The 21,814-nt window shown below is 38.5% G+C and overlaps 1 protein-coding gene across 1 annotated transcript in view; it reads left to right on the top strand.

Annotated features, from left to right (window-relative positions):
- MTX2 (metaxin 2) overlaps positions 1–21,270 on the top strand; it is a 29,836-nt gene extending 8,566 nt beyond the window's left edge. Inside the window, exons 2-10 of the mRNA XM_030952918.1 lie at positions 4,423–4,470; positions 5,455–5,501; positions 14,601–14,673; positions 15,955–16,031; positions 16,780–16,872; positions 17,536–17,574; positions 17,979–18,104; positions 18,720–18,796; positions 20,774–21,270. Of these exons, the coding sequence (XP_030808778.1) occupies positions 4,423–4,470; positions 5,455–5,501; positions 14,601–14,673; positions 15,955–16,031; positions 16,780–16,872; positions 17,536–17,574; positions 17,979–18,104; positions 18,720–18,796; positions 20,774–20,981 (788 nt within the window). The 3' untranslated portion in view covers positions 20,982–21,270. The remainder of the gene's footprint in view (positions 1–4,422; positions 4,471–5,454; positions 5,502–14,600; positions 14,674–15,954; positions 16,032–16,779; positions 16,873–17,535; positions 17,575–17,978; positions 18,105–18,719; positions 18,797–20,773) is intronic.
- Positions 21,271–21,814: the final 544 nt, after the last annotated feature.

The raw sequence follows: 21,814 nt of genomic DNA, 5'->3' as shown, positions 1-21,814 counted from the left end.
TTTTCTCTTTGTGTCCCAAAAGTATTTGGGTAGGTAAAGTCCTCTTGTTGAAATGTAAGTCTGAAATGTCTGGAAACATTGAAATCAAGTTGTTATTTGAATGTCTCTCAAATTGTTACTTGAATATCTTAATGTTGCTCAAGTAAAACATTTCACACTATGTGAAAGTCTGAAAAGTGCACTTAATGCAATGCACCTTCAGTGGCAAAGAATTTGATGTGACTGTCATGACTCATTCTGTGCTTTGGAAGTTTTTTTTAAGAGCAAAATTTATGTTTTTTCTAAGTCATTCTCTGATAGGACAGGTGAGGAGTTGGGAATATGTTTCAATAGTTACAAACCTGAGTACTTAAAACTCTACTGGGAATGTGCAACACTCTAGTTCACAGAATTTTCTTCTAATTTGACAACTAAGAACCCTGTTATCACTTTGAAATCTTTAGCATTTTCTATGCTAAACTGTTAATAAGTAAAACACTTAGACTAACAAATACATTGGGCTTACTGAAATTTCCATGCATTTTTAGTCATCTACAAAACCAAAGAAGATTTGGTGTAAGTTTGCTTGCTGTTTGACTTCCCCATTTGTTGGGGTGCTGTGTCTGCTGAATTCTCAGCACCCAGGATTACAAGGCTTATGTAGTGATGTTTTCTGTGTCCACATCTTTTAAATTCTTATTTCCCTGTTACTTTTGAACTCAAGCCCTTTTCAGACATTGTTAATGGAGGGGGGGTAGAGGAGGGGAATAATCCCACAGATTGTTTCCCATAGGCTGTTTCCTATAACTGGCATTATTGTTTTAATCAACAAGCAGTGTGGTAGAGAAGTAGGGAAAGACAATAGTATGAGATTTAATTGTCCTGAACAGCAGACAATCCACATGAAAGACTAAATATTTGAATTTGTTAATCATGGGAAAAGTTTCAGTAGGGTGGGAAAACAATTTTTACTAAAGACTGCAAGCCTGCGAGACAGACCCATTGAAAACCACACAATAGTAATTCCTCTGATTATGGAGGCAGAAGGAAGAATGAAATAGTTCCTTATTTCTAAGAAATGTAGAGAAGCTATTCCTGTAAGGTATGCTTCCAGGCAGTTATTTCATCCTGTGAGCAAGTAATGATAAAAATGTCTGTTGCGTAGGATCTAACACATAAATGTGATTCTGTGTGGAAAGCTTCTGAAGCTGAATTGACATCACATTTGTTAATTTTCTCTTTATATACCGAGTGCCACAGTAGCCGTGGTTAGCAGGGAAATGAACATCTACAGACCAGAAGATTATAGTTGCCGAAGGATAAACTGGATTTGACTTCATTAGTGCACAAATGATAAGTTTGTGAGGAGTTATTATAGCATTAATCAACTTGATGGATTGGAAATATGACAGAACTGAAGCAGCGTGTAATATTAGTGCCTATTATTCTACAAATTATGTCTTCACCTACATTCATAAGGCAAGAGTCATTGCTGCACATTAGAGATGTTACACACTTTCTCCTCTTGTGGAGACATGTGACAAGCCTTCAGTGATTCCTGCTCCTCTCTTCCCCAGCAGGGCTCTGGTGTCCCTTGGCTGCATGTGTGCACCTTGGAACTAACCAAAGGCAGCATGGGAGCTCCTGCTTGAGTTTAGCTTGTACCTGATGAGCCTGGACCCCTTACCTAGCAGTGTGTATTTCAGCTTCTTGCTTCATCAGAAAGAAATGTTTCATATTCTAGACATCTTGGACAAGGGAGAATGAGTAGAAATTGCAAGGTATGGGACAGATAGTGAATGGGTATTTAATTATTTGATTTCCAGAGTATTGCACAGGATCTGCATGCAGTTCTGAATGCATACTGCAGAAGTTGTTTATTTTCTATGATATAGGTAATAACATGTGAACCTTGATGTGAAACTGATCATTTTAAAATCCAGTCTGTACAGAAATAGTGAAATCAGTTACCTTTGATCTGCTTTGCATACAAAGAACTGAAGACTTTGGTTCAAGGCTTGTGAGCATGTGTCTGCCTCATCCAAACATGGTCAGAATGGTGACCTCGCTCTGGAGACTGTCAGGTGCCAAGTGCAGGGTGTATTATTAATTTTCTTACAACAGCTGAAATCTGGAGTTCCAGGTGTACTCATAATGAAGGCTGAGATTTTCCTTTGGCTGTTTGTCCTTGTTTCATTTACTCATCAGTAACATATATTAGGACACAACTAAACTGTGTGTAAATGAATGCAAAGGCTTTAAACTTTCCTTGTCCTTTCCTTCCCTCAAGTTGGGTGTCTGCTCTTGTGTACTAGGACTGTGGGATAAAGACTTTGTGTCATCACTAACAAAATTAGGGTCAGCAGATACGGTTCATGAAAATAAGTATGTGATCAGTAGATTGTGGAAGTAAGATTTATGCTGAAAAGGGCAAAAAATATACAAACAATCTCGTATTTTAGTTTATGGCATGGATATGGCATGCCTTAGCAGCAGTGTGGTTTTGGGTTCTGTGTGCCAAGAAGCTGTGTGTGTGTGTGTGTGTGTGTGTATTATATCTCTGTATCTCCATGGCTGCATTATAGCTGAGTGCCAAAATCAGACTGGAATTAAAATCTGAATTTCTTGGAATGTACTTGGCTCTTTTGTTTGATTTTTGTGGTCCAGAAATATTTCAGCCATGTGTAAAAAATAGGCAACTTCCAGTTTAGGCTGGAGTCCAAGAATTAGTTATAAATCTGACATTTCAGTCAGAAGAGGATCAGGCAGAAAGTTTCATTAGGAATGGGCCCATGCAATTGAAGCTCTCTGTACCCTTTTGGGCATGTAAAAGGATGTTTCCACTGTTGGGCCGGAGCATTTACAAGATCATTGTAACTTTGTCACTTAGTTACTTCTGTAAGTATCTCAGAGTCCAGAACCGATAATTTTGCTAAAATACAGTAATAACATTCTTATTTTCCTCCTTCCATTTGCTCCTGCAAGACTTCAGTGGACTTGAAGAAATGTATATTAGATAAATTATTTTAAATACTTAAGGTTGTAGTACTGCAGACACTATCTTAGTTTCTTTTTATTTAAAGATGTAGATGTACTTCCACCTCAAGAATTTTTACTTCAGGGCAAAACTTTAATGGCGGGGTGTAAAACCAATAACTGCTACAATAAAACATAAAACATTTTTCCATGACACTTAAATGTGATTAGTTGCTTTCTCATGCCCATACTAGTATCACTCTGATAGGCTCTATGCCTTAATGTTAGAGGCAGTGACCTTCACAAAACTGTGTACAGTGTTTTAAGCTTTACATTCTGTGTGACTTCCATAAAAGTTAATACTTCATGAGTATCCAAAAGGAATGATAGTTAGAAAATTGTGCACTTTTTCAGTTTGAGTTCTGAAGGCAAAGATGCAGAGCCTTACTTAAGCTGGTGACATATTTATGCTTGATCCACGCATAGCTATTTATATACATTATTGCTTTAAAAAATAATTTACATGATTACAGCATAAATTTTATTTACAAATGGCTATTTTGGGTAGAATGCAAGGTTTGAACTGATATTTTAAAAACAGATTTTTAATCAGACATTAACAAGGAATGTAATGGATACAAAAAATGGGATGAACAGTTACCTTAATGCTACCATTAACAGTAAATTGGTACTGATTATTATTTTTTCCTTCCCTTACATTCATATGGTGTATGATTGATTACATGCAATGGTTCTCAACTGGAGGATGTGATTGTCTTATTTCTTTGCCTCATTTTTTTAAAAACTGCTCAGCTGTTTGGAACTGATGATTCAGTTTCTTGAATGCATATTGACATTCCCATTTTAGGGTTGAGCAGTACATGACTTAAAGCTGTAGGCAGCTCTGGTCATCCTGGTGGGCAGAGTTCTGACATGCCTGGGCTCCTGGCTCTGTGGGTATTACATAGGATCCTAAGAACACAACTTGAAAAGGCAGAAAGCTTTTCCATTTCCCTGAAGCATTCTTCACACATTGGAGGTTTGTGCTTCTTTCCTCTGTGTCTTGTTCTGTTCTTTCCAGAATTCTTCATTTAGTACCTTAATAAATAGTTGCTCTTGGGAGTGGCCAGAATTAGGATGGGAATGTGCACAAGGATATCTTTATGCTGAAGGGAAAATAGCTGCATCAGTTGCTTCAGAATTACATGGCCATTCTGTAATGTAGCAGGAATTTTAGCTCTTCCTGCAACATTACATTCTGGGTCTTCCTTCTCCATGATGTACCCCTGTGAGCAGGAGAGAAGTACAGCAGGAGAGCTTGTCAGTGGGACATTTTTAGGGCAGGCTAAATATTGCATCATCGTCTTTGCAGTCTAAATTCTTGCTCTGGGTAACACTCATGTTCAGTTAGCATTTATAAGCACATTGGTATTCAGCTTGCTAAATTAATTTCTTCTCTTTCCACAGCCGCAGAGCCTTGGCCTGAAAATGCTGCATTGTATCAGCAACTGAAGGGTAGGTACACTGGTTTGGGCAATTAATAATTACCTTATTTTTAGAAAACACATTAAATATGCACTAAGATAATTAACTGCAAGGAAGCACAGAAACTGTTAAAGTAGTCCTTTGTGTTTTTTTGTTTGGTCAGAGGTTTTAGTTATGCTTGCATCTGCCAATATAAACCAGCTATTCATGGCCTATAAGGTCCTTGGTTTATTATTGACTCATTATATTGGCTGCTGTAGCCAGTGTAAAATGATGTGGTTGCAGGCACAGTTGGCAGATTTACTGCACCAATAGCTGAGGCAGCAGATTTTTGAAGTCTTGTGGTAAAGTGGGCTCTCAGTAAAAAGGAACTGTTAAAATGTATAGGCTAGGATGGTTCACTCTCCCTTTAGCAGCTCTTCATATATCATCAGATCACATTATGGCCCCCATTTGGGGCTCAGCAGCCTGCTACAGTTGTCAGAAGACTGCAAAGTAATGAAGACTAATAGGTAGCAGCTCTAGTCTTCTAAGCATGGAATTTTTATTGCAGTGAACTTGTCATCTTTCTTTTGTGTGACAGACCTAGACACAGTGTGCAATATTAGCTGCAAGCTGCTTTTATAGGTTTCTGAATACTTGTACTTTTTAGCCAGAGGAGGTATGAAGATGCGATTTTATTTAACTTTGATTAGAAGGAGAGTAATTGGCATAAAAGTCAGGCATTTGCTTTTTTCCTTGTAGTGTTTTTTTTTTTAATTGAACATGGGTGATAATATATGGTAAGTGCAATTGCATTTGCGGGAGAAAAATTCCTGGTATTTTTTTCCTGTTTTTTAATATTTACGTTATAGATTTTCTAGTCAGCTGCATAATAATTATATATGTTCTCCTTGTTTTATTCGTAAGAAATGCAACCCAGCATCGTTTACAGTTACAGGTCAGTAGCTAAATGGGCACTGGTTTTTTGTAATTATGTGGTTTATTTTTTCTTCTTTTTTTTTCTTTCAACAGAGGACCAAATTTTGCTTTCTGATAATGCATCTTCCCTTGCTGTTCAGGTAAAATATCATATTTTCTAAACTAAAGATGTTAATGCAATTGTATTTTTAAAATTATTATCTAGGTAACATAACTATATTTAGCTAAAAGATTAATTCAAGAATTATTTCTGCCAAAATGTATGACTTACTTCCTGCCTCTGATTTGCTTTACATTGTCATTGAAGTGCCAGAGCCTGAAGGGTTTGAGGATTTTGAAAGTCCTGTGTAGAGTTCTGTTCCTTTATTCCTGTTTATATTGGTCTATATACAGTATCTGCTTGCCTACTTACTCTGGGAACTGTGCATGGTTCATACCTTTTGTCACTTGCTATGCATGCTTGTCTTGCAGCATCTTTCATGATGTTTGCCAGTCATTTAATTCTCATAGCTAATACTATGCTCAAATATGCCAAAACTGAGGGCATATTTGCTTCATGCTGTGAGCATCACGTCTTTCTGTGTCTCTGGTAGGTTTTTTTTCAATTTCATCATGTGTACAGACTGGAGCTCCAATGTGGTTTTTAGAAATAGTCCATATAATTGACAAACTTGCACCTCTAATTGACTTAATAGCACCTCTGTGGCTGTGAAGTCCGTGTAATCTCCATTAACCTGTTAGGTTCAGTAACCCCAAATCTCAAGGGGACTTTTTCCCCATTGGTAGCAAAGGCCTGGCTGTCAGAGTGGTGGGGAGCAGGATGTCTGTAAGGTTCTTGTCCTTCAGAGCAGTTTTGTGGCTGCTTTGATTAGCAGGGAGTTGCGCTCTTCTCCTGTCTTGCTTTTTGCGTGTGGTCTAGCTCAGAGAAGCTTCAGCCGGCAGTCTTTGAGGGCTGTCCAAAGAGGTCATATTTCACTTACCAAAAATGGGACACGTGGAGATTGTAACTGATATTACTGGTGAAAAGGTTAGGATCACTTGATCATGGTAGCTACTTCCAGGATCTCTTAACTTTTCCTTCCAGTCTGGCACTCTAGGAGATGGTTCTAAGAGTAAATTCCATCACAGAAAGAAGATAGCTTTATCCTTTGCTGGAAAGAGGAATCACCTCTGATACACTTAATAAATGGGGCAGTGTGTATTGGTTTGAGTAGTATGTTTTATATTGATCTCAGTGTTCCTTTTTACCCCAACAACTGTATTTTTGGGGGTTCTCATGAATTTTCTTCCCATCTAGCAATACATGTATATGTGGCTTGTATTTAAAACGCACCCCCCCCCTACACCAACAAAATAACCCTAAAATTTCCTTTTCTAATGCATCATTTTTCTTTACTGTTTCTAGCATATTGTTATCCTACACATGTCACTTAGATGATAAATTAACTATAATATATTAAAAATCCTTGTTTTTCTTCAATATTCTCTAGCTGGACAGCTGATAGTAGCCATGACTATAAATATGGCTCTGGTGGATATCTGATCTTAAACTTTATAGAATAATTCTGTGTTGAGGAATTGTATCAATTTTGAAGAATCTGTGTAACATGGCTGTGACAGGGAAAGGATAACTATTCTTGGTGTCTTTGGTCCATTTTGAAATGATACTAGGATATGTAGTGATCAGAGAGGTTTAAATACATTAGTGTGTTTTGCATAAGGATTTGCTTTCTATTTTGTTGAGAGATTGTTTGTCTGTTTATTGGTTTTGGTTTTTTTTTAAGAGGTTGGCGGGAGTTGGAGGATGTGTGTCGTTCTCAAAGGAAAATTTGGGAATGAGGGATAGGAGGAGAAATAGGAGCTGGTATCTGGGACTTTTTTCCTACTACTGTCATTCTTTTTCCCCCTGTTACTGATTAGAGACACATCAATATCACCAGAGCAGATACATAGCTTGTTTGAGGTTGTTGAACTTCCATGTGGTGAAAACATCAGAAATTTGAGTCAAAAGAGCATGTGGAATCAGCCACCATCAAATCTTTAAGAAACATGGTTTAACAGCAAGACTCTGAAGGTGCTGCAGCCAGTCTTTCAGGTATTTTATAAAATCTCCTTGTAGCACCTCTTTGTAAAGCTGCTCTCAGGTCTCAGAGGGACGCACACACTGATATCTACACATAAAATAACACATGCAATCTAGTGCCATAGTAAGTAATAGTCAGAGTAGAACTTGACTATTTCACAGATGCCAACCCTGCAACACAGATGGCATTTCAGGTACTGCTGGTTGAGGGAGCAGATCAAGCAGACAGCAGAGCAAGCTGCTCTCACTGCAGATGTAATTAATGAGTAGAGAGGGCTGCAGGTTGAATATAGGAAGTTGGTTGAGTCTTGCTGTTTTAATAATGATTGGACTTACAACTTCTCATTGTGCAATAAAATCTGGACCCTTAATAGCCACATGTCAGATGAGAGAAGGGATGAGTCTTCTGGGAATTGCTGAGTAACTGTGCTAGTGCCTATAGTAGTTAAAAACCAACCAAACACAAAAATTGTTCTCATCTTGTGGAACTTCTCTGGTAGGGTTGTTTATTTTTGTTTGTTTGTTTTTTAATTCCTCTTCTGCTCATTGTTTATTTTGGAATTAGACTAATTTAGCAATTTATTTGGCTTTTACTGGGTTCAGATTCTTTGTATTTTCTGAAAATACAACATAACTTCAAGTAGCAAGTGCATTATCTCTGGTACATCTTGGTGTTTGCACTTCTTGCTTGTTAACTTGAAGTAGTGTATTATACAGCCAAGTCCACTTGATCTTGGGCTGCAAAGCCTTGGTATTGAATGAAATTTTATTTTCACTGCAAATTAATTAAAATCAAGGGAAAATACTAATCAGTAATGAATATCCAGCTATTGAAAGGAGAGTGTAAAAGAATGAAGGCCTGTTCTTGTGGTCACTCAGCCCTGTTCCCATCAATGTTAATGAAAACACACCTCCTGGGTAACATGACACATGGTTAAAACCATTCTCCATGAGCAACTACCATTATACAGCATTCCTGCTTATCTGGCTTATCACAGTGAAAAAAAGCCACCAAAACCAATACACAAATATATTTCAATAACAAAACAATACTACAACTTAAGAGGGATAAATGGAGTTTCAAGTAGATTAAAACTGAATCGCCATAGGAGAGTGTATTTCAGTCTGAAGCAGAGGGTGTGTCCAAGCTCTTTCTCTCCTTATTGATGCCTGGTGCAGGTAAAGCCATTTTATTTAGTGCCTGGCCAAGTAGGAGGGAGGGGGTTAATACAGCTGCACTCTGCCAGGCCTCTTGCCTCAAATGGCAGCTCAAAGCATCTTTTGCACTGTTCCAACTTGTCAGGAAGAGGAATGTGGATGTTGAGACTGCCTCTTTTATTACAGGTTCTTCTGGAATCTTTATGCAGTTAGTCTCATAGTCTTGCTCAAAAGGCTGTGTAAAATGTTCAGAATTCTGGAAATTCTGACAGCTGTCCTGAGGTTAGAGAGCCTGCAGCTCATTTTGTTAAGATATGTATTAATTGCTTGTGCAGTCAATGTCCTTGTAAGTGGTCTTAACATATTCCAGGAAAGCGCTTTTAAAATTGTCTGTTCTTAGGCCTGAATGACAGAAGGAAGTTTGGGCAATTTAAAATTGTGTTACACAGACCAATTGCATATTTACTTCAACAAGTAATCAAATAAATGTGTAAATCATACATGATTAATTGTCCTTGACAGATTTGTGATTTTTTTCTCTGTGTGTGTATGAATTGTGGTTTGGTTTTTCTCTAGACAAAACATTAGCAGAAATTTGAACTTGTTGCTGAGTCTTAAACAAAAGCTTGGTACTGAAATGAAAATCTGCCAATCCCTTTTTTTAAAAGAGAATAAAAGCTGGAATTTTTCATGATGAGGAATGCAGTATCAACATGATCAATCTAGCAGCATTGTGTTGTTGCTGAAAACGTTCTTAAATCCCAAGCTATACAGGTACTCTTTGTGAGTGAAACATCTTTCATATAGTTCTAAGATGAAATTACCTCTGAATGAATAGAATCTTCATTTATCTTCAAAACCGCTGTGCTACCAGTGAATCCACTCTTTCTACATTCTACAACAAGAATTACATTATACCATTAGAGGTAGTGCCATGATGCAGTATAAAATAGATTGTTTTGGAGAATGAACGTGGCTTTGCTATAAATTACATTCACAGGTACAGAGGAATTTGTTATTTTGTTTAAAATAGTCACAAATATAATTAAGATCTTAATTTATGTTAAACTACCCATGTGGCCATTACCATAACTGGATTAGGAATTTAATCTGTCACTCAAGCAATGATACTGAACAGTTTTCATTTATAACCTTAGACACACTATTTCAGTTACAGGGACTGCAGCTGTTTGATATGAAAACTGAATTATTCTGTAGATTTTTTCATAGGTTTTAATTTTAAAATGTGTTCCTGCAGTAAAGTAGAGAATAACTCTTTAGTTGTCATCACATACTGTCCATTGTATGCTCATGAAATAACATAAAATGAAAACAGAAAATGCATTTCACTCCTTCTTCCTAACAGTATGTTGTGTGAGTGCCTTTAGAAGGGCTGCTGAGTAAGATATGGCTTGGGATGGCTCGTTCTTTATTAAAAACTAATCATGAATATATCTTCTTCAAATGAAGCCTGGACTGTGCCATCTGAAAATAGTGTTCCTCATGTGGCGACGTAAATTGTGAACTATTTGAGTCTTGGCATAAGTAATTTAATTCTTGCCTCTGATCTCAGAAACTGCAATCTGGATATGATTTACTTCAAGTTGTAACTCATTTTTAATGAGTGTATGTGTTTGCTCATATGTGTTTTTCTGGGAGGAAACTGTAGGGGAAGAGGAGAGCATTGTGGTGGAGCTGTGACAGGGTGATTGGCTGCCCAGCGCGTGTCGTGTGTCCGGCTGACGGTGTCCTTAGCTGGCAGGGCAGAGAGGATGGGAGAGCAAGAGTGAAAATCACTCCTAAACCAATTAACTCTAGTAATAAATAAAAAACCCTCCTCTTTCCCTTCTCCTGTGCCTTCCCATTGTATTTCATGTACAGCCACTTCTCATACTTGTCATCAGAGGAGAACACAATGGCACCACCCCTTTCTTGCATTGTTCTGGGGGTGGCAGCAGCAGAGATGACAATCAGTCAGTCCTGTGAGAAGAGGAGGGTGGGGAGGCAGGAGGAAGGGAAGGGTGGGCAGGGTTGGCCCGTGTCTGGCTGTGGTTTCTGGGCTCTGGGCTTTTGAACTATGCCAAATCAGCACAAAGGTGATTGCTCTGATTGGTTTTTTAGATAATTGAAATCCAACATCCTACTTATATTTTGAATTTTAAATTGGGTGGGCTATAAGAAGAAGCAAGCCTTACATGGATTGTGTCCTTTAAGCCATGCTGTTGTAAATATACTCCATAATTCTGGCAGGAGGTGTCACCTGCCATGATTGAAATGAATGATAGGCATAAGATATTTGATTAATTTTGTAACAAGTATCACCTCAAAGCTTCCTATCAGCCCTGTTCACATAGTTGCCAATACCTCTCACAGCAAAAATAAGAACTTGGTTGTTCCACCTGATTTTGAAAACAGAGTGGCTCATGCTTCTCTCTGTGAGTGTAAGGCAGTTCAATACAAACCACAGTCACTGTGCAATGGGCAGGAAAGGCACTGAGGGGCTTCCCCAGACTTTTCTTCAATTCATTGTCCACAACTCTTTCTTCCCTACTCTGTAACAGTAAATATTGGGAGGGTAGGGGAGGGCAGACATTGTTCATCTGGTTGCTTCTGTTTGCCTCGCTCTCATCCCTTTCTCCTCATGGATGCGAGAAACCTTCTCCATCTCTGTCTACAGCAAAGTCTCCCATTAAAAACGAGGTACACAGGGGCAGTAGAAGCACTGTAGACTCAATGCTTTCAGCCTGGAAAAAGAGACATTGCTAAAAATGTTTTTTTCATATTTCTTCCTTCACTTTCTAGGTATTAGGTAATGCTACAGCTAGAGAGGCTGGAAGAGTGCGAGAGAGGAGACTGTTAGACTGCAAGAAAGAGGCAGAGAGCATGTGTGGGAGAGAAACTGACAGACCCTATTAAGCCAAATCTTTATTTTTTAATGCCTTTATCTGTTTCTTACGTTAACCTCATCCAAAGAAAGGATACACTCTGTTCCTCTGGTGCTGGAGGAGATCCAGCTTGAGGCCTGTAGGGTCACCCTCTTTGTTCTTTGGTAGTACACTTTTTTTTTCCAGAGGAGAAGGGAGCTGGAAGTGTAATGCTGTTGGAACTACAGGCATCTTTGTGAGGTGGGACAGGCTGTGCTCAGTTAAATATCTTGTTTCTAGTTTTGCTGTTACCGTCTTGGTTGCCATTTTCTGGTGAATTTTCACAAGGGTGTCATTAACTAGATTGTGTGTTACTTGGAATTCATTTGGCCCCTTTCAGTCCTTTTTAAAGTTGATCAGCCAAATTTAGGATGTTAACAATAATCTCTGATGTACTAGAATGAGCCTGGGCCCTTGGTCTTTCAGATTGCTCAACTTTTGATACCTTGTCTTTGAAGGGGTGTTGATATCTTCATAAATCTTCATAAATCTCAGCAAAACTGCACTGAAGTGGTTTCAGCCTTCAGTCTCTTGCCCAAAAGCACTCAGAGGAGCTGAGCACACTCCCATTTGCTCACAGAAAAAGATTTCTCTCACAAGAAAAGCAAGCAAACTGTGTATGTGAGGTACCCAAAGGGAAACAAGATGTTCTGAGCTGAAGTAATCAGTGTTCCATGGCATCTTTTATCAGAGTTGGAAGCCATGGTGGTCTCATACCATCTGCACACCAAATGTGCTGGTTCTTGACATTCTGTGTGAGTGGTCAAAAAGGGAACAAACTCTCCCTTGATCACTGGGCTAAAGCGTGTAATGAGATAAAGACTCAGAGAAGTTGCTGCTTTGTTCTATATTCTCTCTCAAGATTTCTTTGTTCTGTTCCAGTTTCAACTATTTTGGTAATAGTTCGTGCCACTTACTGTCTAATATCAGTTACTGTCTTATATCTAGCATACCTAGTTGAATGCATCAGAAAAAAATTTCTGGCAGTGAATACTTATAGGAATGCATTGGTCATGATCCTTGTCCATGTTTTTTTTTCTAAAAGAAACTAAAATTTCCATAAATATGGAATGCATTCACTGTGCTTGAAAAGTCAAAACCACCTGACTTGTTAATGCTAATAATTTCCAAAGCCTGTCATTTACATCAGTGAAAGAATGTAAGCACTCATAGTAATGCAAATTGCAAGGCTTGTTTCTTAGACTGAGCCCTCCTAATTTGGGATAATACTGTTGTCTTTTGCTGATACACATGAATATTTGAGTTGACATGACGGGTGTCCAGTGGACCATTAGTTTAAGCTGAAGCAGGAAGTGGATACTGGCCTACTTCTCTAGTTAATGATTAGTTAAGCAGTGTAGATTCAATAAGGATTAAAATTGTCTTGTACTGTGGACCTTTCCTTCATTTTGCTGCAGAACATTATGTAAGGAGCACCTAAAGTTGAGCAGGTCATACTTTGGATACAAGTTACAGCTCATAATAGACAGATATACTGGTCTTTGTATTCCCAGGGCTTCTATCTTTTAAAAGATGTAATAGCAGGGTTTGTTAAAAAATTCTTTTCTTGGGTTGATTGTATTTTATATTTATATTATACTATTAATATTACATAGTATATTACGTATTTAGGTTTATTTCATCACTCATCTTAAAGGCAATCCTAAATATAGCCAAAGACTGAAATGGAACAGGTCTTGGCATGGGGATGCTGAAGGGGATGCTGCAGGAAGCCTTGTGAAGCTGCTGAAGGGGCAGCTCCAGTGGTCAGTGGTCACTGCTTCAGAACCTCGCAGGAAGACTGATCTGGTAAATTCAGCACTGGATGGGTTTATCCAGTTTTAAGCATGAATCATTCTTTTCAGTGTCAGTCCTAATGAAGCTTTTATCAGAACTGAAGATGACTATTCCAAGAAAGTTTTCTCGGGTTTTTGATTTGGTGTTTACTTTAGGGTCTTCTTAAATTTATTTTTAATTTTGATTTTTTTTTCATGAGGGCAGACTAAATGGTTTCTAACATTACTAGAATCTGTGCTTTATTATGAAGAGTAGCAAATCTTAAGGTTAAGGTTTAGGTTGCTTTCATGTGTGTGATTAGAGTCTGAGCAGCTAAAGCTGTGAGAATGTGGTTTACTGCCAGATCCTGCCATCCGAAGAGCAGGGAGGAGGCTTGTGTAGAAAATGCTGTGTTACAGCACTGTTTTTCTTCATGGTGGGAGTCTTGTTGCTCTAGGCCTTTTTTATCTCAAGTAACATTGTATAAGAAGTTAATAGAATAATTTTTGAATCTGGGCTTGTGACCTGTCTAATTGCAGAGACAAAATGAATTATAGGACTGAGCTGAGCTGTGAGAGTCTCTAGCAAGTAAGAGATTCCTTATTTGCCATGTTCGGTCCAAACTACAAATATTTGTCTTGACATTTTGGTATTTCAGCAGAAACAGCCTATGGATTTTGTGGTAGTGGCAGGTGCTGACAGAAATTTGTATCCTCCTGAGAAAGCTTTGAATCCAAGTACACAGATAGAAGGAAATGGTAAATCGATCACTTATGCTCTTCATGAATCCCATAAATTAAAAATAATACTTTGTCCCAAACCAGACTTGTGCTTTGACAGTATCACAGAGCAAAATTGTAATTATAATGTGGAAAGGTGCCATATGTGTTTGCCCTGTTACGTAACATTACCTTGACGAGCCAGCTTTAGCCAGGAGAAATGAGTACTGTGGTTTTTAAAAGGGGCAAAATGTCACTCAGTTTTGTACAACCACAGCACTAATTGTTTCTGTCAGATACTGCTTCTTTGCCCATCTTGGACAAACAATAAAAATAGATGAAACTGCATTAGAAGAATTCCAGTCAGCATTCGAAAGATAAACAGGTTTCTAGAGAAGTCAAGATTCTTTTGTTTTTCTTTTACTTACCCTTCTTCTTTCTTCCTAAGAACAGTATGCAGGAACTATACTTCATAAGAGTGTGCTGGGAGCCAGCTAACACAGGCAAATGCATTGAGAACACCACATTTGTTTGCCCCCGGTGTATGAATGCTTTTCAAATGCGACTCTTTGTTTCCAGGCCTTTTTGCAAATGTGCAATCTGCCAATCCGGGTGATTTGCAGGGCAAACGCTGAGTACATGTCCCCATCTGGTAAGTGTGGCCTTCATTTAGATTACTGTGTTACACCTCCATTTTGATACCATGGCAACTAGGCCTTGTCTTGCTGATAACAGGCAGTGCTGCTGTGTGTGGGATGCCTTTCCCCCTCCTCTCCAGAGCAGTTTCTCCTCTGCAAGCAATCAAAACAGTGAAATGCAAAATAACATTGGCACGATGTGTAACAGTACCTGTGTAAAGTGTTCACACAGCTCAGTGCCTGGTGGAAACCTTCTCTCAAATGCCCTAAAGCAGAAAGACATATGTGTCCAAAAGTGGCTTTATTCTGCATCCAGGGAATATTCCAGGGAATGCTGTTATATTTTCCTATTGCTGGAATGAAACAATGCTGGAGAAAGGTTCTCTTTTGTTTCTCTGTGTGGGAGTTGATTGCCAGGATGCAGGAGACCAAAGGGTGCATTTTCACTGTAAAGGGTGACAGGTGATTTTAAATCTTCCTCAGATCCTTGAGACTGTCTGGAAAAAAATCCAAACCCACCACCAAGAAATTAAGTATTAGAAGGGTACACAGCCTGGTTTTGTTGGAAATGACTGCCTAAAAATGCCCAGACACCAGCTTCAGAAAATTGCCTAAAAATCAGAAAGAATTACAGAACACAAGGTGCCAAGATCCTGGCGCTCTGCCCCAGATTTTTGTTGTGTGAGGAGGTCCATATTTACTGATTACCTGGCTCTGGCTGATGACTGCCATATGGAAGTGCCTGTCAGTGTATGTCTGCCAGCTCTATGGGTTCTACTGCTGGTACTGATATTTTTGGTAAAAGCAGTAAAATAAGGTGATTTAAAAAATACCCAAAACCAACAGTTGCTTGGGAGGAGTAAAACCCCTGCAAAAGCAAAATATGCAGGTATATGAATTATTTGTTAGTAAATAGAGCTTTGAAAGGCACACAGGAACATCTTGCATGTGCAGGACTAGGACTGGTGACACTTACATGCTATGGCTTCTCTGCCACTCACACCTCATGTCCACACTTGCTGGCATCTAATGTTGTAAGTTAGGTTTGAACACTTCCTTCTTCTTCTAAAAACAAGGAGCACAAGAGGGAAAATTATACTGCTTCAATTTTAAATGTAGGCAGAATTACATGTATTCTTTTTGCCCTTACTCCTGGAGTCCTTTACTGTTTTTACTCACCTTGTTTCCTTTCTTTATATTGGTTTAATGATAATTCAGAGAAGGTTTACATTTGTTCCCTTTTCTTGCCCCACCACCCTCTGTCTCATTACTCCAATGCATTTCTCCTTTTACAGGAAAAGTACCCTTTATTCATGTGGGAAATCAAGTAGTATCTGAACTTGGACCCATAGTCCAGTTTGTAAAAGCCAAGGTAATAGTTCATTGTTTTCATTAATTATGAATGTTAATCCTGCTTAGCATTGCACTGATTTAGCGTGCTTTTCTTGAATCTTACTAAATTTGTTAAAGCAATATAGGAATCTAGTACTCTTTTAAAAGACAGATATCATGGAACAGGAGTTCATGAGGTGAAAATGTTTTTCTTTTTAATTTCCTCAAATTCTCCAAGTAAATTCTATGCAGAATAGCTGCATTCCAGTGCCAGTTTCAGAGACTGTTTTCCTACATGCCTTTTCTCTGGGTCTCAGAGGTCTTAAGCCTAGAATTGACTGTTTTAAATCCTGAAATGTCAGATACTGTTCAACTTTGCCTTTATTCTCCCACCCCCAGCCCTCCCCTCTATTTTAAAAAATGCCATATTTTCACTGAGAAGTTGAATCTGTGTCGTGGATGTAAATTTGTGTTTACTTTGTGCTATAGGGATACACGAACCAGGAGGTTGTGTGTTCTAAGTGTGCTCATCTATAACTGATAGTAGTCTAAATTTCTTGTAGATTAGCTTAGATTCCTTATGGATTAGATTAGATACATAATGATGATTTAGTTTTAATTGTAAAGGATACTGTATGTAAAAATTCCACATGTAATTTTTTATTGAACTATGCAAGAGAATAGGATCTGAGCCAAAGCTCATTGATGTTTAAGGTCTTTGGGTCATATGTTGCTGAATATTCCAATACCCATTCTTACAAGTGTGTCTTTTTTCTTTTCCCCATTAGGGCCATTCTCTCAGTGATGGGTTGGATGAAGTCCAAAAAGCTGAGATGAAAGCCTACATGGAATTGGTCAATAATATGCTCTTGACAGCAGAGGTACAGCAAACCCTAGTAACTCCACACACTGTAGGCAAGGAAGCTTTAGGATTTTTCCCTGTGGTGGAAATAGCGCTGTTCCTAAATTAGGTCATCAGCTTTTGAGGCGAAATGACAGGAATAAATTCTCCTACTGTGGATTGCTTGCTGACCTGTTCCTGTAGCCATGTGGGATTCCCCTCACCTATGTCAAATGTGGCACACAGCTGTAGAAGTAACTGACAGAAAATGTCAGTGGTTCTTGGGGTCCTACTGCACCCCTGGCTGGCCAGGCACCCCCTGTCACTGTCCCCACTGGGATCCTCTGTGCTGCCTGTCTGTGGCCAGTTCAGGTACCTCAGTCCTGGTGTTGGAAGCACTGGGAGGATGCAGATGACTGAGGAGTGAGGGCTGGTCACCTGTGCCTGGAGCTGGGTGTTATGTGGGCAAAAGGAACAGGCTTTTGGTCTCAGCCTAGTTTTTTTTTGGTGCTGGTAAAGTAAGGACTAGCAGCTGGGCTTTTGCCTTCCAGTTTTAATTTCTTTTGTACATCAAAGGTCTATGAGAAGAAATGAAATGGAAATTTTAATCTAATTTAGAAAAGAAAATTCTACTAGTGAAAAATGATTGTCTCTGTATTCTCCTTTATTAGGGAGTTTTAGTAAGTGTTCTTTCTTTTCCTAGCTCTATCTCCAGTGGTGTGATGATGTTACAGTAGAGGAGGTGAGTGGTTCCGCAGCATTCATCTTAATTAAAATTTAATGAGAAAACACTTTTGCTCACAACTGCAAGTCCCTACTCATAAATGAAACATGGGGGTTTATACCATTAATGATAAAGTCTTTTCACTTTAATTTCACTTGCATACACATTTTAGGGAAGCTGTGTTACTGGAGGGAGCTGACAGCAGAATAGATACAGATTTTGTTCATGTTTCTGAAATAATAGCTTTAAATAGTTGTGCTGCAAACAGTGGATTCTGTGCAAATAGTTACAGCATACACACAGCTGCTTTTCTTTTCTGCAGCTCCTTTTCTGAGAGAAATATTTAAATATCAGCTGTTTTGTTCAAGAGGTATCTGTATTTCTTGCATTATAACACAGTGCCTTTCTGTTTTTAAACACAGATTACTCACCCGAGGTATGGCTCTCCTTACCCCTGGCCTCTGAACCGCATTTTGTCCTATCAGAAGCAGTGGGAGGTTAGAAGGAAGATGAAAGCCATCGGATGGGCTGGAAAGACACTTGAACAGGTGAAAAGTGAACCTTATTTCTTTACCCTGTTTCCCTTTTGATTTCTTTTTTTTTTTTTTTAATAGGCATTGGAGAGTAGTATGTTCCTGAAACAGATGTAGTGAAATGCATGTTCTGTACTTTAAACATTATCAGGAGTCAGGTATTTGCCTCCAGCAGCAATAAATTTTAAATTATGTGCAACCTGATGGGGTCCAAGGAAGGATGTTTTGCCACAACTGTACACAACTCTGTCAGTGTTAGTTTAGGCCATAGTCCTGAAAATAGATTGTGAGTTCTGTGCCCTGCTTCGTGTATGATGCTGATAGGCACTCTGTGGGATTGTGGCAGGCTGTGGGGTTTAACTCAGTACCTTTCATTAAGCTTAGTTGTAAATGTTATGGGAAGCACTTAATCAGAGTTGCCTTACATCAAATATTAGATTAAGCAACACTTTGCTACCTGCCTGCTGTGTAGGTTTGACTGACTTTAACAGCTTTTGATATTCCAACATGTTACATTCCTTGTTCCCACTGTCAGTGCAAATAGAATAAGGAGGTTATTTCTTGCCATGGCGTTACTTCCTGACAATATGGATCTTTCTTTCTTTCTTTCTTTCTTGTGTGTTTTGATAGGTACTTGAAGATGTAGATCAGTGCTGTCATGCTCTCTCCCAGAGATTAGGAACACAACCATATTTCTTCAATAAGCAGTAAGTTACTCTTCATTGAAATACTGCACCCAGCAATATGAGATATAGGTATATACCCACATACATACAAATGTATTTATATGAAACTCCTATTTTATTTTAATGCTGTGTGAGTAGTTGCAAAAATACAAATGTGTGACTGGAATCTAAACATGAAATTTCAGGAATAAGTATTTAAAGGTTTTAAAGGGAAAGCTTCTGTAAGTTTGTTGTATTTATGATTTCATTTTACTTCTGCTTGTCGTCTCTACAGATTCTACCACAACTTATGTAGGCTACAAATACACATTTTTATATAGTTAGTTTCCTATTAAAAATGGTACATTTAGAGCTTTACTTGTATTTCTTGGGTAACATTCTCTGCTAGAAGGAGTGAATGTATGTTATGCCAACCTGATCAGGGCAGCTTGTCTTAACACAAGAAGCAGTTCTGAATGAACTGAATTAGCAGCATTAGGGGGTCTCTGAGTTCTACGAACTGGGGGAGAAGCTAGGCGATCCACAAAGAACTAAATGCAATGTGAAAAACAAGATTCACATTGTCAGGAAAGAAAAAAGAAATTACCTGACCTCCATGGAATGTCCTCTGTTCTCACCGGTTTCTTTCAATTGCAATATGATATTTTTAATTTTTTTTTTCATCTCCAGTAATTCACAATTTTGGGAATGTTACACACTTAAATAACATCACATTAGCTCCCTCTTGTCTCCTGTGCATAGATCAGTCTAGAAATGCTCAGGTCTGGATTTCAGTTTACTGCATTTGAGCAGGGAGATGTCTTCAAATGGCAGCATTTGGTTACTTCTCTGCATTGTGGCTTTGCCCCTTAATCTATTCCTAGTTGAGACTAGCTGGGTAGTCTTAATTCAGAGGATACAGAAATATGCCTTATAGAAGATGACTTTAATGTGCATCTTCTCCTTTGATTATTAAACATAGTATCTCCTAATTTTTCTTTTGGTATTTCTAAAGAGTTGTAACTTGGAGAATTTGTCTTAGTTGGTTGTTAACCAGAGTTTTTTGGTAGTTTCAACCTTTAAATTTTTTAGCTGTCTGAAATATTACTAAGAATATCTGTGGTTTTAGTCCATTAGTTTTCAGTCTGTGACTTCTGTGAGTCTTTGGGAGGTAAATAAGAAAAGCAGTCTGTTTCTGACAGATTAAAGTTTGTCATGCAGGGGTCCACATCTCCACTGGAGAGTGCTTAGTGATCCACAAATAAAAAGGCAAAAATTTTACCAGTTAGGAAAGCTTCATGCTGCATACATTGAACGTTAGTAGAGGGGCACTCTGGAGTTATTAACAGATTTGGAAAAAAAAAATTATTTTTACATGGACTACTTACATACATGGACTACTTAAAGGTCCAAGGTGACAATTCAGAAGGGTCATCGTCCCTAAAACATTCCCCAAACACCTGTTTTCTTCTGTGTAATCCCCTTTCAGAAAAGGGATGTTTCCAGCTGCTGCCGCCATGGAACTCCCTTTTTGGTTGGCTGAGTAGTTCCAAACTGTTGCAGAGCACAAAAAAAGGAATGGGAGTCATAAGCTTCCGCTCGTCTCCTTTTTTTTTTCCTCTTGTGAGATAATAGTTGGATTTTTTAACACACATCTGCAGAAGAAAAAGAAGAGCCACAAAGCACCTGATAAGCATTTGCCCTTGTTACAGGACTGAAAGGTGGAACATGGTTTGAAACTAGGTCAGTAAGTTTCTCTGATCTAAGAGATGTTATTTCCACGTTTCCAAGCTCCCTAAAGCAAGGAAAATGCCATCCTGAGAACAAGCAGAGTTCTTAATATACCCTTTAGACAGGTTTCATACATTTGGTTTAGCCTTGCTTGATTTCATCCCAATTCTTAGGCTGTATGGCTTGCTACAGGTTACTCAGAACAGCACGGTTTTTCTTCATCAAGACTTGTCTTCCAAAATACCTGTTCTTTTTTTTCTTCTTTTTTTTTTTTTTTTTTTTTTCCAGACCAACTGAATTAGATGCTCTGGTGTTTGGACATCTGTTCACAATCCTTACTACTCAGCTAATCACTGATGAACTCTCTGAAAAAGTGAAGAACTACAGTAACCTCACAGCGTTTTGTCGGCGGATAGAGCAGCAGTACTTTGAGGGTCATGAGAGAGACAGCGCTGCAATTGCAGCCCAATCTTCCAAGAGGTCCCTGCTGAGATAAACACGGTGCTTGGGGTGGATCATGTTGCAGTTTTGGGTTTATCATTGCTCTACAAATGGATTTTGAGAATGAGAATGTGTGATAGCTTTTTGAAGCTGCCAAGTCATTCTGGAGCAAGAAAAAATGTTCAATACAGTTTCTGTGTTGTAGAATATACTGTGCACATTTAAGCTGAAATGTCTGTACAAGTGTTTCCATTTTAATAGCCTGTGTGCCACTTACTGTAAAGTGACCTCGGAAAAATATTGTATCTGTTTCAAAAAATAAAACACTGAAAGTTGATCTCTGATCTTTCTAAAAGCCTTTTTACTAAATTTAATTTCTGTGTAGTTGATGAGTGGGATCCTTTTGACAGGACACTTGGAAGAAAGTTGTGAACTAGTTACAGTTACTAGGCTGGGAAAGAAAGTGTGCATTAGAGATCTTAATGTTTGTCTGCCTCAGCTAAAACTTATTCAGAAATTGGGTGAAAAAAAATGTCTTGGAGCTCTGTAGCACGCAATTAATGTGATCTTATTCAGTCAGTTACTATTTTTGTGTCAAAGTACCTTCTGGCTGTCAGTCCTTCATCTTGTATGTGTCTTGCCTCTGCTTTTATCTTTCATTCACCTTTGGTTTTTTGATTATAATTTTTTTTTCATCCTGTAGCTTCCCAGTTTTAATCCCCAGCTTGTCCTGCAATGCATTTAGGAAACTAATTTGCTAGGTGTCTGCCTCACTGTTTCCACTTCCAGTATGTTGACATTGCTTCTGAACTTTGATCTATCTACCAGATGTGGTTCTCATAGAAAAAGGAGTCACTGTGAGCCTGTGGCTGTCATGTCTTGGTCCTT

This window comes from Camarhynchus parvulus, chromosome 7 (assembly GCF_901933205.1).
Source record: "Camarhynchus parvulus chromosome 7, STF_HiC, whole genome shotgun sequence".
NCBI lineage: Eukaryota > Metazoa > Chordata > Aves > Passeriformes > Thraupidae > Camarhynchus > Camarhynchus parvulus.
Note: the sequence above shows the minus strand (reverse complement) of the source record. Positions and strands in the feature narration are given on the sequence as shown.